This window comes from Phoenix dactylifera, chromosome 1 (genome assembly GCF_009389715.1).
Source record: "Phoenix dactylifera cultivar Barhee BC4 chromosome 1, palm_55x_up_171113_PBpolish2nd_filt_p, whole genome shotgun sequence".
NCBI lineage: Eukaryota > Viridiplantae > Streptophyta > Magnoliopsida > Arecales > Arecaceae > Phoenix > Phoenix dactylifera.
In genome coordinates, this window is record NC_052392.1 from 22,888,091 (window position 1) to 22,904,497 (window position 16,407).

General features: G+C 38.5%; 1 protein-coding gene across 2 annotated transcripts; it reads left to right on the forward strand.

Moving 5' to 3' along the window:
- Nucleotides 1-8,127: 8,127 nt before the first annotated feature.
- LOC103718857 (probable carboxylesterase Os04g0669500) lies at nt 8,128-15,262 on the forward strand. Of its 2 annotated transcripts, none has more exons than XM_039130070.1 (6): nt 8,128-8,541; nt 11,036-11,088; nt 12,603-12,726; nt 12,820-12,941; nt 14,137-14,244; nt 14,440-14,889. In XM_039130070.1, exons 1-6 carry the CDS (start codon nt 8,232-8,234, stop codon nt 14,494-14,496), a joined length of 774 nt encoding a protein of 257 aa, XP_038985998.1. In that variant the 5' UTR covers nt 8,128-8,231; the 3' UTR covers nt 14,497-14,889. The 2 variants fall into 2 exon arrangements, with proteins under 2 accessions (XP_038985998.1, XP_008806076.2); XM_008807854.4 differs by lacking the exon at nt 14,440-14,889 and adding an exon at nt 14,914-15,262 and having other exon boundaries at nt 8,130-8,541.
- The last annotated feature ends 1,145 nt before the right edge of the window (nt 15,263-16,407 follow it).

Here is a 16,407-nt window from a genome sequence, read left to right on the forward strand (position 1 = left end):
TGGTTGATAAACTAAAGATACCTATATAAAAGATTCATAAACCATATAAGGTATCTTGGTTTAAGGAGGGAGTTGAGGTTCCGGTCACCCACAGGTGTCTAGTAGAGTTTTTCATTGGAAAACGATACCAAGATTAGGTATGGTGTGACGTTATGCCTATGGAAGTGTGCCACGTGTTATTAGGTAGACCTTGGCAGTACAATAGAAAGACCCAACATGATGGAGAAAAGAATATATATTTTTTTGTGAAAGATAAAATGAATATCACACTCTATCCACAAAAGGAATTGTATGGGTATAACACAAAAAATTTTGTAAAAAAAAAAAAAAAGGCAAAGAACCTACTCAAAGGGCCTTGATTCTAAATTCAAAATCTTTCAAGGCTGAACTAAAAAAGAACTCGGTAATTTATCAGAAAAAGAAAAAGGTCCAGAATGTAGGCTTGTACACCTCGTTGCCTATTCCTAGTGGCCCTTAGGAGGATGTTACCATGGACTTCATTGTAGAACTACTCATGACTGCTAGGAAGGCTGATTCGATTTTTGTTTTGGTGGACTGGTTTTCAAAAATGGCACATTTCATTCCATGTAGAAAAACATCTGATGCATCTCATATAGCAAATTTATTTTTTTAAAAAATTGTTAGACTGCATGGTATTCCAAGATTATTCACATCTGATAGGGACACAAAATTCACTAATTATTTTTGGAAAACTCTTTGGAGCAAATTAGGAACAAAACTAAACTTCAGCAGTGCTTATCACCCCCAAACAAATGGTCAGACAGAGGTAGTGAAACATACACTTGGTTACATGCTTAGATGTTTGGTTAGTGAGCGTTCTACTCAGTGGGATTTGTTTTTAGCACAGGCTGAATTTGCATACAACAGTTCTATAAATCGTACTACTGGTAAGTCTCCATTTGAAATCATCTATGGTTTTCTTATTCCACACATACTCGATCGTGCTTCTATTCCCTATCATGGTCGGATAAGTGCCGAAGCAGAGGATAATATTGAGCAGGTCCGTCACATCCAACGGGAAGTCCATCAGCGCTTGCTTGACTCCAATGCCAGGTATAAGGATGATGCTGATCGTCATCGCAGGGAGGTTCACTTTGCAGAGGCCGATCTGGTAATGGCCTATTTCAGGAGAGAGATTTCTATTAGGCAGTTACAACAAACTCAGTCCGCAAAAGTATGGTCCATTTCGCATACGTCGAAAGCTGGGGGAGAATGCCTATTTATTGGAGCTTCCAGACAACGTCCAGACTTCTCCAATTTTCCACATCGTCAACCTGTACCAGTTCCATGAAGATCCACCAGAGGCGGTTGCAGTTTCAGATCTATCCAGCACCAGCTCAGAGTCCAGTTTTCATGAGGGTATTGAGGATATTCTTGACGTGTGAGCAGTAGACACTAGGCATGGGCAGTACCGCGGATTCCTTGTGCTTGGCAAGGGAAACCTATGTCAAACAATTCATGAATCAGCGAGGACGAGTTGAGGCACCAGAGACCTGATTTGTTGCAGCGCATACAGGAGGCCTACTTGTCAGGAGTCGAGTTCTTCCCAATTGGGGGGAACTGATGTAGTCTCAGGACTCTATCTTATACATACTTTATGTTTTTTGTTGTTTTCGTATTTTCCATCCAAAGCCATGTTTAGGCTTGGATTTTCAGTTGAGTCATGTATTAGTACTGCCAAGCAAAAAGGGTCCACTTAAGTATGATAAAAAAACCTAACCCAACTCCAAACCACCATATTTAATTGCTTGAGCCTTAGCCTTTCTTCAATGCCCATGGTTATCGCTCATCTCTAGGAATGGAGGAGGATGGATGATAGTCTTGAAAATAGAATTATGCATGTATGAAAGGAGGGAAGTTAGAAAAGAGAAAAAAAACAAGCAGAAATCTGCAGAAAATAGCACAAAAAAAAGAGAAGAAGAAACTCTAGAAAGGTGAGTGCCACCATGGGTGAAGCCCTGAGAGACCCTTTTCCATCCACTTTCATCCTACTTCTTGACCTATTTCTTCTTGGAGCCACCTTCTTGACCCCATCATCCTTCATCTTGATACCATGGTGGAGCGCGTCCTGAAGGTTCTCATTGGATTGGAGGGACCAAACTTGCAGAGGTAATTATCCAACTAGTTCTATCACCATCTTTTGCCTATCTCTCGTTTCTTCGTCCATCAATCATTATCTCCACCCATCATCATTACTATCGTTGTCATCAGTCACATCCTTGGAACCCGAGTTTATTGGCAGTATTTTTTTTTATTATTTTGTTGTGGTTGTTTTCAGTTTGCTGTACTAGTTATATTTTATTGATTAGGCTTCAGTAATAAGATATCTATCATGTTCTGTTTTGCGTTTGCATACCTCTATGATGATCTTTTGCGATGATGAGTATTTGCTGAACTGTCTAATCAATTGCACCATAATTGATTATTATAAAATCAATCTACACTTGTAGTAATCGATTATAGGTTGCACCAATAGTTCGGGTTGGTTTACTTGTTCAACAAAAAGGTCGGCTTCATATTTTTGACTTGTTTAATAAATGGGTCAAGTTCGGGTTATCCGTAACTAATCCAACCCAACTTGATTACCATGCCACCCCTATATGCACCCCCTCCTCCCATCTTTCATGCATGCATGCTCCTGAGTTTGCATTCTATCTCAGACTTCGTATGTGATTCAGTTTAAGAAGAAATATATCTATGATAATTGAATCATGATAAGATGATTCATGAGCTATAATCTAATGACCCATAATCTATAGCATATGATGCGTCGCATGCAAATACATCTCTTTGATATTTTCTTTAATATGCTCATGCACATAAAGTTTGGCTGATATTGGCTTATAATGAATTAATACGCTATGAAGGAAGCAAAACATGAGATGTACTTTTCTCCAACCCAGCCATACACACCTTATGAATGTAATCACAGGCTGACTGAGATCTGGAGATGTCTCCTACAAAAATTAGAACTGTCAGTTTCAATTCTTGCAAAACATAATGACACAATAAGGTAAGAAATATATATATATATATCAAGAATAAAAATGTAAAAACAATAGCACAACCATAACAAGGATGGTGTCTTTTTTTTTAATATCTTTATATGTTTAAAAATTCTGATGATGAAGGACAAAGTTTTTTTTTTTTTTACCAACACACTTTTTATAACTTTGAATTTGAATAAACTCAATAATCCTGTTAGATATATATGATCTTTTGGCCAAAACTTTTTAATGTCAGCCAGTGTCTCCATGGCTGATGCCATGTTGTCTATTTGGCTACATTACTAGATTTTTTGGATTTGCTTAAATAAGTTGTAGCAGTAGTCATATTAGCTGTCATATTCCATTGGATAGAAGATATCATAAGGTGCCAGTAGATGACATCAAATCTTCCATAGTGCTTTTGTATAATTGTTTGTAATGCCTAAATTGCCATTGCTTGCCTTCCAAAGATGGTTCTGATATAATTTTCTCGTTGTTTCGTTTAGGGAGACTTATGCTTCGTTTGGTGGGCTTTCGATGATGCTCAAAGGGGATCCCTCTAATACAACCAAGTTTGACTTGGATCACTGTTTCTGTCGATAGGGAAAGTGTGAAGCCCCAAATCCAGTGACTTAGCACTAATCTTATATTGAACTTAGATGAACACTTTAGGGAGGCTTCTGTATTACATGACTAGCTTTGGGAAGAAAAATGAGGAGTTTGTGAGTGATTGATTACACCTGGCTGAGTAGGAGCTCTACTTGCATGTTTGCCTTATGGCAGCCAGGCACTTGGAAGCAGGAACATGTACATATTTCATCTGATATCAATGATCGAGGAAATCGGGTTCTCTTGTTTCGCAAGTTTCTGAGCTTTGCTTTGTCATGTATATGAAATGGTCCCTGCCCTATCTTTGAATGCAACCAGCAAGAGTGAAAGGCCCGCTCCTGTTGCTAGGAAGACCTCCAGAACTGTCATTGCTGTAAGGACTGGATTATTCACATGAGAAACCTCTTATCTTCAGGCAAATTCGCACACTTGTGGAGTTGCAAATTAAAGGGCAGGGTGTGGTTAAAAAAGTGTCACTGGTTACTCTAGTAGTTTTCTTAGCAGAATAATGTTATATCAAGAGACATATCATGGTTCTTATGATCCTATTTCTTCCTATGGCAGCCTGCTACCTAGAGTTGGGCAACGGGCCGTGCCGGGCCGGCCCGGCCCAGGCCCCCCGGGCCAAAACTCTAAACGGGCCGTGCCTGGCACGGCCCGTGAGGCACGGAAGGCAAGCCCGGCCCGGCCCCCGGCCCCTCTATTGGTGGGCCGGGCCGGGCACGGCACGGCACGGGCCGTGCCAGGCACGGCCCGTAACGGGCGGTAACGGGCCGTGCCAGGCACGGCCCGCAACGTCTCTAAACGGGCCGTGCCTGGCACGGCCCGTAACGGCTCCAGACGGGCCGTGCCTGGCACGGCCCGTCTGGAGAGGGGGGAAGAAAATAGCCGTTTCCAACGGCTATTTTCGGGAAAAAGACGGTTTTGCCCCTCCCAACAGTCCTATAACGGCTGAATTGAGGGGTATTTTGGGAAAAAAATTTTTTTGGGCTTCTATAAATAGCCCATTCCTCCCTCATTCTCACCACACCAAACCTCTCATTCTCTCCTTCTCTACTGCTATTATTTCTCTCTTCTAAAGTGCTCTTCTAGCAATTTAATTTTTAGTTTGTTCAAGTGCTACACAAGAGGAGGTTCCTGTTGAGAAGAGAAGGTCGCTTCTGTTGAGAGCACAAGAGGAAGCTCGGAATCTCGGCGCTGCCTCTGCCCTCCGACCCTCTACTCAATTCCTCCTTGCGGTTAGTTTTTATTTTTTGAATTAATCATAGATATGTCATCTTTTGAGGAAAGTCAGTTTGGCATTCCTGTTTCTGAGGGGGAAGAAACTAATCCCCAACCCCCTGTTCCTAGTTCCTCTAGAACTGGTGAACCGAGTGAAGGTCAAACCTCTTCTCGTAAGAGGACTAGTACTGTATGGAATGAATTTGATAGAGTTATGGTTGAGGGAGTCTGGAAAGCTAAATGTAAAAAATGTGCCAAACTTTATAGTTGTAGTAATAGTGGGGGAACAGGGCATTTAAAAAGACATCAAGAGAGTCATAGGATGCATGATTCTCATGCTCAAACTCAAAGTAGCCTTAATATACAAGGGGGATTACTTGTAGGTAATTTTGCATATAATCATGAAAATCAAAGAAAAGCACTTGTAAAATGGATAGTCAAGGATGAATTACCTTTTAGTTTATGTGAATCTTTTAATTTTGAAGAATATGTTCAATTAAACCTACAACCTGCTTACAAAAGAACTAGTAGGCGTACATTTAGAAGAGTAGCTATGACCAATTTTTTAGCAATGAAACAAAATTTAATTGAAACACTTTCTACTTTAAATGTAAAAATTTCATTAACTTCTGATATTTGGTCAGCATCTGTAGGTAGTAATTCTTTTATTGCCATTACTGCTCATTATATTGATAATGATTGGCAATTAAATAAACGTATTCTTGCTTTTCGTGCTTTTGATTTTCCACATTCTGGGCAACAAATTTCAAATATAATTTATCAAACTGCATGTTCATATAATATTAATGATAAAATTATGTCTATTACTTTTGATAATGCATCTAATAATAATTCTGCTGTTGTATTATTAAGAGACTCATTGCATCCCATATTAGATGGAAATTTACTGCATATTAGATGTGCATGTCATATCTTAAATCTTTCTGTTCAAGCTGGCATGGGCATGATTCAAGATGTGATTTCAAAAATTAGAAATGCAGTTTCTTTATTCATGCTTCTAGATCAAGACTTCAAGAATTTAAGGAATTATGCATAAATCATGGTAAACGTTTTAAAAAATTTAAACTTGATGTAATTACTCGTTGGAACTCCACATATAGCATGATACATGATGCATACCCATATAAAAATTTATTAAGTGCATATATTAATGATCGTGGATTAGGATTTACATTGACTGAAACTGATTGGAATAAAGAAAAAATTTTGGAAGATTTTTTGCTTAGTTTTTATAATGCTACCAATGTTCTTTCTGGTATTTATTACCCTACTTCATGTTCATTTTTACAACAAGCATATATAATTAGTCAAAAATTTGCAGAACATAGATATGATGATGTTTTAATGCCTATTATTCACCTAATGGAATCTAAATGGAATGAGTATTGGGACAGGATATGTCCTATGCATAACTTAGCTGCTGTATTTGATCCTAGAGTTAAATTAAATGGCGTGCTAATTTTACTTGATGCATACGCTGAAAATATGAATCAAGATGCTGAATCTGCTAAAGATGAGGTAAGACAACTTCTTTATGATATTTATGCTATATATGATGAAAAAATTCGTGGATCTAGAACACAAATACAAACCTCTATTCCTCTTTCTAGTAGTTCTCGTTCGTCATCTATTTTTTCATTCATTGCACAGAGAAGACACACACATGCTTCAAGTTCCTCTTCATCTTCTTCATCTTTAAGTAGTGAACTAGAATTTTATTTACGAAATGATCTTCAGTCTGCATATGATGAAAATCAAATAGAGAATCTAGATGTATTATCTTGGTGGAAGAGTGTTAGAAATCAATATCCTGTTATGTCTGCAATTGCACGCGATATTTTAGCTGTGCCGATGTCCACGGTAGCATCGGAATCCGCTTTTAGTGCAGGTCGGCGTGTTCTTGACGAAAAGAGAAGTAGGATGACGGGCGAAACGGTGGAGATGCTTCTCTGCTTCAAGGATTGGCTGGATGCTGAGGCAAGACTTCAAGATAAAGGTGGACATAATACAACATCCTCTGATGATGATGATACAAACACTACTGAAGACTGAAGACTGAAGACTGAAGACTGAAGAGTGAATACTGATTCACTGAATCACTGATGATTAGTAAGATTTCTTAATTTTTTATAATTGTACATTTTTATTGTATTCTGGAGGTCAGACCAAGGTCCAAACCTCGGCCCTTTCTTAGTTTCTTATTGTATTCTAGAATCTAGAGGTCAGACCAAGGTCCAAACCTCCCTTCATGTACCATTTTGATTGAAATTAATAAACTGGTAGGGGTCTATGCCAAACCCCCCACCATTAAGGTGGCTTTATATTCATAAATCAAGATTTCTTAGTGTTCATAATTTATTAATGTATTAAAAAAATTTTATCGGGCCGAGCCGGGCCCAGGCCCGGACCGTGCCAGGCCCGCGTGCCAGCCCGGCCCAGGCCCTTATGGGCCGTGCCGTGCTGGCACGCGGGCCGTGCCGTGCTTGGCCCGCGTGCCTAGACCGGGCCGTGTCGGCCCAGGCCCGAAGCGGGCCGTGCCTGGCACGGCCCGCTGGCCAGGATTCGCTAGCCCAGCACGGCCCTATCAAAGGGGCCGTGCCAGGCACGGCCCGTCACTGTAGCTGGCGGGCCGTGCCAGGCACGGCCCGCTTCGTGCCGTGCCGTGCCGGGCCGTGGGCGGCCCGGCCCAGTGCCCATCTCTACTGCTACCTGCCATGAGATTGGCTGTCAAAACACTTGCAAAGGCATCTATGCTTCTTTCATGGCTTGCTCTGCTATATATCTTATTACTTCTTTTCTTGCAAAAAAAATGGCATCAGCGCAAATTCTAGTGCAAATACCTTGGAATTGTCATACAACCACAATATAAGATATTCTATGAAGAGTACTAGCCACTTCAAATCCATAGTTTATAACTTATAACGAGCAATTGAACAGGCTTTTTATTATTATTTGAAAACTTGAAATCGATCTTATCAATAGATGATGATAATGTCTCTAATTTACCTTCACTTTTTAAAAACTTTTTTGATTAAAAGCAAAAATATTAAAAAAAATAAAGAAAGGGTAAGGGTTCTATACATGATTTATTGTAAAAGTAGATGAATAAAAAGTTTTTTTTTTTTTGTAGAGATAGAGATACACTTGTATTATAATTATCTAGGTTTAAATTTTGTAAACTAATGTTATATAGGAATTTGAAAAAAAAAATTAAAAAGTGAAAATCTTCAAAAGATCATTGAAAAGTGGAACTCAACAAAGTGACCGGTCCTAAACGTTGCTGTCTTTCCCGTTCCTTCCTGCCCACCTACTGGCGTAGGCACTAATGCTTCATCCGCATCCGATGGACATCGCCCAAACGGAACAACGGTAATGGGCTTTACACCGACATTAATGAGCTTCCTCCGATCCAATTATCCCCTCTTCCTAAAACCCCTCGCCCTCGTCGCCATCACCCTCGCCGCCACCTCCCTCTTCACCTCCTTCGTCCAGCGCCAAACCCCTCGTCGGCTCCCGGACCGGCCCATGGCCGCCGCCGCCCGTAGCTTCGTTCTCTGGCTCCACGGCCTGGGCGACTCCGGCCCCGCCAACGAGCCCATCCGCACCTTATTCACCTCCCCTGAGTTCAAGCACACCAAGTGGTCCTTCCCCTCCGCCCCCCACGCCCCCGTCTCCTGCAACTGTGAGGCTCCTCTCTCCCCTTCTCCCAACCTCCTTTCTTTTATTTTCTTTTCTTTTTTCTAAATTTTTTGTGGGTTTTAGTTTGTTTTCCAATAGATTTAGCCAAAGACGATTCCTTTTTTGATGTTAGGGCGGGTTCGCTTTGTATCCAATATTGTAATGTCTTCGGTGCCAGGATAATTGAACTAGGTTTGGTTGTCCTGACACTATATCGGGCTAGACTGAGAACCATCAAGATGGCTCTCCATGTTTATATGGTGATGTCGCTGAATATTTTTGAGCATTAAAGAAAATTACCAGCGAGGATCAATCACAATCTAGGGTGTTAGAGTGGAAGAGGCCAACTGTCAAATACCTGGTAGGACAAAAGTAACGAGGATAAGCAGTGAAATTCTCTAACTTGCTGATCATAGATCTTGGAATTCCTTAAACAAGGTTAATCAAGTACTGAGAACAAGAAAGAATTCTTAAGCAATGAGCAAATCAGGAGAAGGTCTCCAATATTAGGTGGAAGGTACTGGGTTGAATTTGACAAAGAAAACAATATTAGGTGGAACAGTGATCTCGTTTTAAAGAAATCTTGATTCTCTAAAATTGTTGGCGACCTGCACTGATAAATCTGAGAAACAGAATTTCAGGAAAGAAGTGCTCTAAAAAAACAACAGCCTATGGTTTTAAAGTAAACGAATTCTATTTCGTGGCTAATGGATAACAAGTTCTTGGATTTAATAATACTTGGACAAATTGGTTCAGCAAGGGGTCTGCAGATATTATGTCAAGTGAAGGGGAGAAACAATAAGCAAATTGGTCGTACATGATAGACCCTTGCAAGGTTCACAATACTGGTAATGGATTGTACACCAATGGGAGACTGGTACGGTACCATACTGAGCCATACCAGTGCACCAAAAATACTTTTTTGTTTCAAGATTTTTAAGTTTTCTTTATTTAATTTTGGGTGGAAAAGAGAGTATTGTGCATTCCTCTTTTATGTTTAAAAGTAATATTCTTTAATTTTTTATGTTACATATATAAAAAATGGCTGACTATATAAGAGATGTTAAATTAATTAAGTATAACATCTAGCTTGAACCCCGATAAAATATGAGAATATTTTGACTTAGAAATTCATCTTCCTTAACATAAAAAGTTTATTGTTTAGTTTTGGCCTTTCTTTTCTGATATTATAGTATTTTGTATAGGAAATAGTAAAAGTGCTTACATAACAAATCGTATTACTCTTGGTACAATTTGAGGATTGTTGAAGGATCCAGGAGGCTATTATTAATTAATTATCAAACATAACCGAGCAATTGGTAACAAAATAAGATTTCTAATATTTTTAGATAAGAATATAAATCCCAAAATTGCTGCTTGTCAGTTTGAAACCAATTGATGCTAAATTTGATGTCCTTTTTGGCTAAAACTGAGTATGTTCATATCATCATAAATGTGCAATGATCTTGATTTTGGAGAGAAAGGGAGGTTTTAAGAGCCAGAGGTGAAACTTGAGAAACCATAGTTGTCCTTGTTGAACAATATGATATTTACCTCAGGGTACTAGTTCAACAAGGTTTATACTATCTACTGAATATGGTGACCCTCTGCATATGATTGAAACATTCGGTATCTGTGGGCCAAAATTTATACTCACCAATCCAAGAGATTTTTCAGTTCATGCATATATTATCTCTACAGTCTTCCAAGAAAAGTCTTTATACAAAAGAAAAGATAACCAATCGGACCTGTTTTTTCTGAATTAAAGTAATGAGGACATGTGAATGGGTTTGAAAAAGTCTTTTTTTTAAAAATACTGCATTAAAAAAATTTGACTGATTTTTTGCTTTGATTAGATTGAGAAGTAATATCTAGCTGAAATAAAAGAGAGATCGTAGAAAATGGAAGTGGCAGATGAGCAGGTGGTTTGACAGCTAGATTCTAGATAATTCAACCTACCTACTTCATGCATCCAGAAACTGAAATATCTTGTTGCGTGTTCAACTTGAATGTGAAATGCATCCTTCTTTTAGGGAATTCTCTTCCAAAACATAAGCACCACATACTTTTAGAGACTGGGAGGGAGAACAGCACTGGAATAAAAGGAAATTAGATTCTTCTAGATGTATCTAATCAGTGGATCTTGCAGTGTTCTACATATGATGGAGAAAGATAGCACCACTTTTCTTTCAAGGTGATGATGTGCACTTACTCAGTTCATCTGACTTCTTTTTTTTTTTTCTTGTACTATAATCAAGTAGAAGTTTAACTCAAGCACATTATTCTTATATTTTTCTTATTTTATCAATTGCTTGCCATTTTAGTGTAACTGCCTTTAGTCAATGTTTTAGAAATAAGTAAATATAACTGTATATCTGATCATAAATTAACTTAATTTCATGTAAGTTAATATTGTCTGCAATATCTTGTTTCCATTTCCATTGGTTATATTTGATTTCTTATAATGATCCACCATGTTATGATGTCTTTCTCTGCAGATGGTGCTGTCATGCCTTCATGGTTTGACATTTATGAAATACCTGTGAGCGCTGTAAGTTGTGCTTCCTAATTTTATCTTGTTAATATTGTTATGCACATAGTGTAAGGTCTTGCATTTGGACACAAGTTTAACTTGATAGGCTGCTCTTCGGGTCTTCTAGTTGTGAAGTTTGCTTTCATAGGTTTTCTAGTAATTGTCATAGGGGAGTTAGCCTATCTATTGGTTTATTTATTTATCTTTGATTATTGGGGACCTAAACCTTACATATGAAGTCTGTTATAATTGCATATGTAGCTTTTAGGTCTCCCTCAAACATTTCATTTCCTGTTGAATTCTCATATAGAAGTTCTAGAGGTTCTTACATATGTTATAGGCAACCTTGCTTTTGCCTTTGGATGTCATCCCATGGCTGAAGAGATAAATACTAGTGCAGGAAACATGATAAAGCACAACGTAAGGGTTCTTGGCAACAAGACTGACATGATGAATTGCTGAGATACATGAGTGACCAGTTGAATACTTAGGTCAGATCATGTCTTGGGAATCAAGAACCCAGTAATTTTGCACAACCCAAGGAAGAAAGAAATTATGTATATCCACCTTGTTTAAAGGTTAAACTTCATGCATAAGCTTTAACAGCATAAGTGCAAGCAATAGCTCCCTTTAAATAGATTAAACTTTATCCAAAACATTCTTTAGAGCTTGTAATATTTTTAAGAGTAAATTACAAAAAAATTCCCCTGAGGTTTACATTTATTACACTTACACCCAATAGTTTGTAAAACCTACATTTATATCCAATTAAATAACGGCATTAGTGAATACGTTTATCTCATGTGAAAAGTTAAAATTGCCTCCGAGTGAGGAGGAGGATACATTCATATTCTTATGTCCTTAAGTGGTTGTTATGTTATATAGGTTATTTTGGTCATTTTCAAAAAATTTTCTGATGTGGCATTTGTGTCCCATTAAAAGTTAATGGTTTGACTAACGTTCTGTTAAGTTATGTATTAAAGTATTGGATAAAAATAAACTTCAGGAGAGTAAGCATAGGTTTTTCATACTATTGGGTGTAAAGTTAATTTACCTCTAATCTCAGGAAGATTTTTGTGACTTACTCTATTTTTAAAACTATTAAAAATATCCTTTTGGGGGAAAAAATGAATCCTATTGAAAAATTGATGTAGGCCATCGTTCTTAGTTTTTAGCAAAGCATTCTTGCCGTTGGGAGAACTAAATGGCAAGTTGATGCCCCCGCGCCCCCCCTTTCTTTAAATCTTTTTACGCTATTTGGCTGCCAAGGCACTCATTTCTCTTTCCAAAGTGGGTGGGCTCAGTTATCTGATCTGACCAACCACACCCTATGTTCCTCGATTATGATATCTGGCCTCAATTTATCTGCTGGGAGAAATAAACAAGCAATTTGGAAAAAAAAGTGAAAGAAGAAAAAGTAAAGTTAGTCCTTTGCTATATATAGTTAAACTGATCAGATCATGTATACTTACTCTTTGACATGCCCATCATATACATTATTAACTGGCTTCGGACCCTGTTGTGACCATCAGGAATCCCCGAAAGATGAAAAGGGACTTCTTAAAGCTGTTCAAAATGTGCATGCGATGATAGACAAGGAGGTAGCTGCTGGCATTAGTCCTGAAAATATATTCATCTGTGGGTTTAGTCAAGGAGGTAGATGATCTTTTCTTTTTTCTTTTATTGCTTTACTAGTATAAGATTTATTATAGTGTGGTTATCACCCGCAGACCAATTCTGATTTGACAGGTGCCTTAACCTTAGCAAGTGTGTTGCTCTACCCTAAAACTTTGGGAGGAGGTGCTGTCTTCAGTGGATGGGTTCCTTTTAATTCGTCAATCATAGAATGCATATCACCTGAAGCTAGAAAGGTACTTAACAGGGGTGACTAAATTTCACCTCAAATATTATATTTATAATTGTTTATATGGTGTCTTAACTCCATGTGTTTGGTAATCATTGCTATGGTATGTGCTTGTATGAGCATGTGTGATTCTTAATGTTTTGGATGAGTGAGTATTTTGAGCCATACTATTAGGGACCAACATATTTGCTTGACTTGATACCTGCATATGCCAGTCATATAAACATTATAAATTTTGAAAATAATATAACATTCTCAAGTAGTTATATGTTCACATCTAATAGTATATCTATAGTAGTTGTGTGGTGGCTTTACTCGTGTTTGGTAATCATTGCTGTGGTATGTGTTCCTATGAGAATTCATGATATTTAATGCTTTAGATTGGCATTTTGAGCCACTCCTGCTGGGACTGTCCAATTATGTACCAACATATGCATGTCAAATAAAACAATAAAATTCTAACACGTAATGAAATATGGTCAAATAGCTGTATCACAATACTGTACGTGTTTTTTTTTTTCTTCACTTTTTTCGCTGAATGTGGACATAGGCAACATCAAGCTAAATACTGGGGGATAGCCTCCCTTATATTCCCCTAACTCTAGAAAAGACAGGATTTGATCATGGTTATCTGATAAACCACCAAGAGACTGCCAGCAAGCTAGCTGGCAACAACCTGGGTTGTTTCTAAAATGATTAGAAATTTTGGGACTCAAGTATGAACTCATACAGAAAGAAAGTGATGAAATGATTGCTCAAAACTCTCAACCTTGGTTTCTACATTTATGATACAAAATGTGACAACATATCTTATAGCCTGAAGCTGCATTTGTAGTGTAAGTGGAAGCTGTTGGGTACACAATTAATGATACTATGAAATGGGATCTATAGAAAGCAAATCAGAAGATAATATATGGTATTTTATTTAGAACAACCACCATGGTAAGGTTTCATCTTGCTAGGACAACTGTAGGTTTGCTGAGGGACATAGCTTACTCCTAAAAGAATTCATATCATAGCTTATCCCTAAAAGAGGATTTATATCATATAATGCCATACACTGCCGAGTGATCCAATGAATGATGCGTTGACTTGATTGCATACTTTTTTCTCTCAAATTCATCTATAGGGACCGATTTTGCATTGATTATGACATTTGCTTATTCTTTCTTCATGCAATATACTGATCTGGAATATTGCAGACGCCCATTTTGTGGTCTCATGGCATGGCTGATAGAACAGTACTGTTTGGGGCTGGGCAAGCTGGACCTCCTTTTCTGGAGCAAGCTGGTATGAGCTGTGAATTTAAGGTACTTATCTGCTGCTGATCTCCAGCTTTTTGTGTTTTAGCCAGGTGGGTATCCACATTTTTGTGGCTATTGCACATCAGGGGCCTCAGATGCATGTTAGACTTATCTACTCCTGTAATCATCATCACTAAATAGAGTGCTAAACTTACAAGCACCCAAGTTTGTCAAATTGACATGAACCTCCTGTCGGTGCAGGTACTCAGCTTCATGCTGGGCCCTCCATGGAATATCTACATTGGTTCTAATCATTGAGGCCAAAAAGGCCATACATGGGCACAGAATTCACCTCATCCTTTTTTATTTTCATATCTCACTCACCCTCACCCTGTGATGGTGTAGTGATTGCCATGAGAAAGCCGATGGTGGATCACCTGCCCTCTGGTGGTAATTCTTTTAGCCAAATTGGCTGTGTGCAGACAGGATCCCCCTCAACTGCTTTTGTCATGTTAATCACCCCCACCTGTGGACAGCATAGTGATTGACATGAGAAAATCCGATGGTTAGTCACCACTGTGCTCGTTTGGACATGATATTTGTTTGGTAGGAGGAGCAAGTGGCTGGCACCGCATTTAGGTGTGAAACACCTGCACACATGAATATATAGCATGCCTACACTAGATATTTCCCTGTACCTTCTATTAAGTATTTGATTATTTTTGGAAATTTCAGGCTTATCCTGATCTTGTCCATTCTATAACAAACGAAGAGCTGAAGTCCCTTGAGGCATGGATCAAGACTCGTCTCAAGAGCTCTTCATGAAAATCTGTCATCTTCAGATGCTCTATGTTGAGGATCATCTCTTCCACCATATTCTGAGTTTCTTGCAGCTTCAATCGCATTATTGACATTAAAGAGATGTTGTTGTTCATGGATGCCAGGCTTGCGCCCTTTCTCTCTTTTGTGACATTTTTATTATGAAATATTGGTTTACAAAACTGAAATATCTCAGAAGTGTTCAGCATGGATAATACCTTCAGAATGCTTAATTCAAGAATCTGCTTTGTGAGTTTGATTTCAATGACAAGTGCATTAATTTTCTTTCTGCTGCACAAACAATATATAGACCAAGTTGAAGTCAGAGGATGGATGAGAAAGGGTTGTTTTTTTTGGTGCGAAAGAAGGATTCACCTTCCTTCGTCCTAAGATCACGCAATAGTCTCTTCAAGATTTGCGTGGGAGGATGGATGAAGGAGTTCGAGTTTAGAGTGCTTTGAGAGCTGTGCAGGGTGCGATCCAATAGTCAAGGTCACAAAGGAAGATCTATCACTCTCTCAACCTGAACTCAGAATGTATTAACATTATTGCAGGTTAGTGAACGGCAATTTATTATATTTTTGAATTTCCAACTCTAATTGGTGTCAGAATTGTGAGAGAGAAACCAAGATTTCTGACATCTATGCTCGAAGCTATTGGAATGTAGGCCTTTCTGCATGCTGGTTTCTAGAATAAACTGATGAACTAGGGTTCCTCCTGTGCCAAGGTTTTTTTTTTTTTTTTGTCGTTCTTCTGTGCCGAGTTGCAAACTAGTGTTTTTTCATGTAATAACATATTACAAATAGATCAGCCGAACAGTTTGTTAAGTAATCAATTGTTGGCCTTGGTAGAGGACCTGAAGTATGTAACTTAATTCAGTAAATTGGACATCCTAATGGCTGGCCTGAGTTAACCCAGTGTCGACATCTAGAATAAACTGTTGCTGAATAGGCCCAGGTGGTTCCTAAAAACCAAATCTATTCCGCCGTTCCACACTATATTGATGTTTGTTCAAGTAACACTGTTATTAGTCGAATCCATAGACCATATAAAGGTATTTTGTAGCTGGATTTAGCTGAGACTAGATTTTAAAGACCAAGAAAGGAAGCGGAGAACGATGGTAGAAGAGGGGTGGAAGCACGGGTTGAGGACGGGACCCAACCTCATAATAATTAGCTCCAAGGCGTACGGTTGTCCAGGGTTTTTTGGCCCTCTCCATTCAGTAACCGGCACAGTAAGCTGTTTACCTAACGACGCAATGAGTCGTTGGCATGCTTTTTAACTCGTTTAGAACTTGAATAATAACTTCTTTTTTCTTTTTCTTTTTTTTGATGGGAAAACGGCATTCATATAGCCCTTACTTGGGTACAACCTACCAAGTCAGAAAGAAAAAATGATATAGGGGAGATG

Excerpts from the sequence above, each read along its gene's own strand:
- LOC103718857 (XM_008807854.4), top strand. The coding sequence starts at position 8,232 with ATGGGCTTTACACCGACATTAATGAGCTTCCTCCGATCCAATTATCCC. Across the intron at positions 11,089-12,602 it reads ATGAAATACCTGTGAGCGCT|GAATCCCCGAAAGATGAAAA; the intron begins GTAAGTTGTGCT and ends TGTGACCATCAG. Across the intron at positions 12,727-12,819 it reads CTGTGGGTTTAGTCAAGGAG|GTGCCTTAACCTTAGCAAGT; the intron begins GTAGATGATCTT and ends CTGATTTGACAG.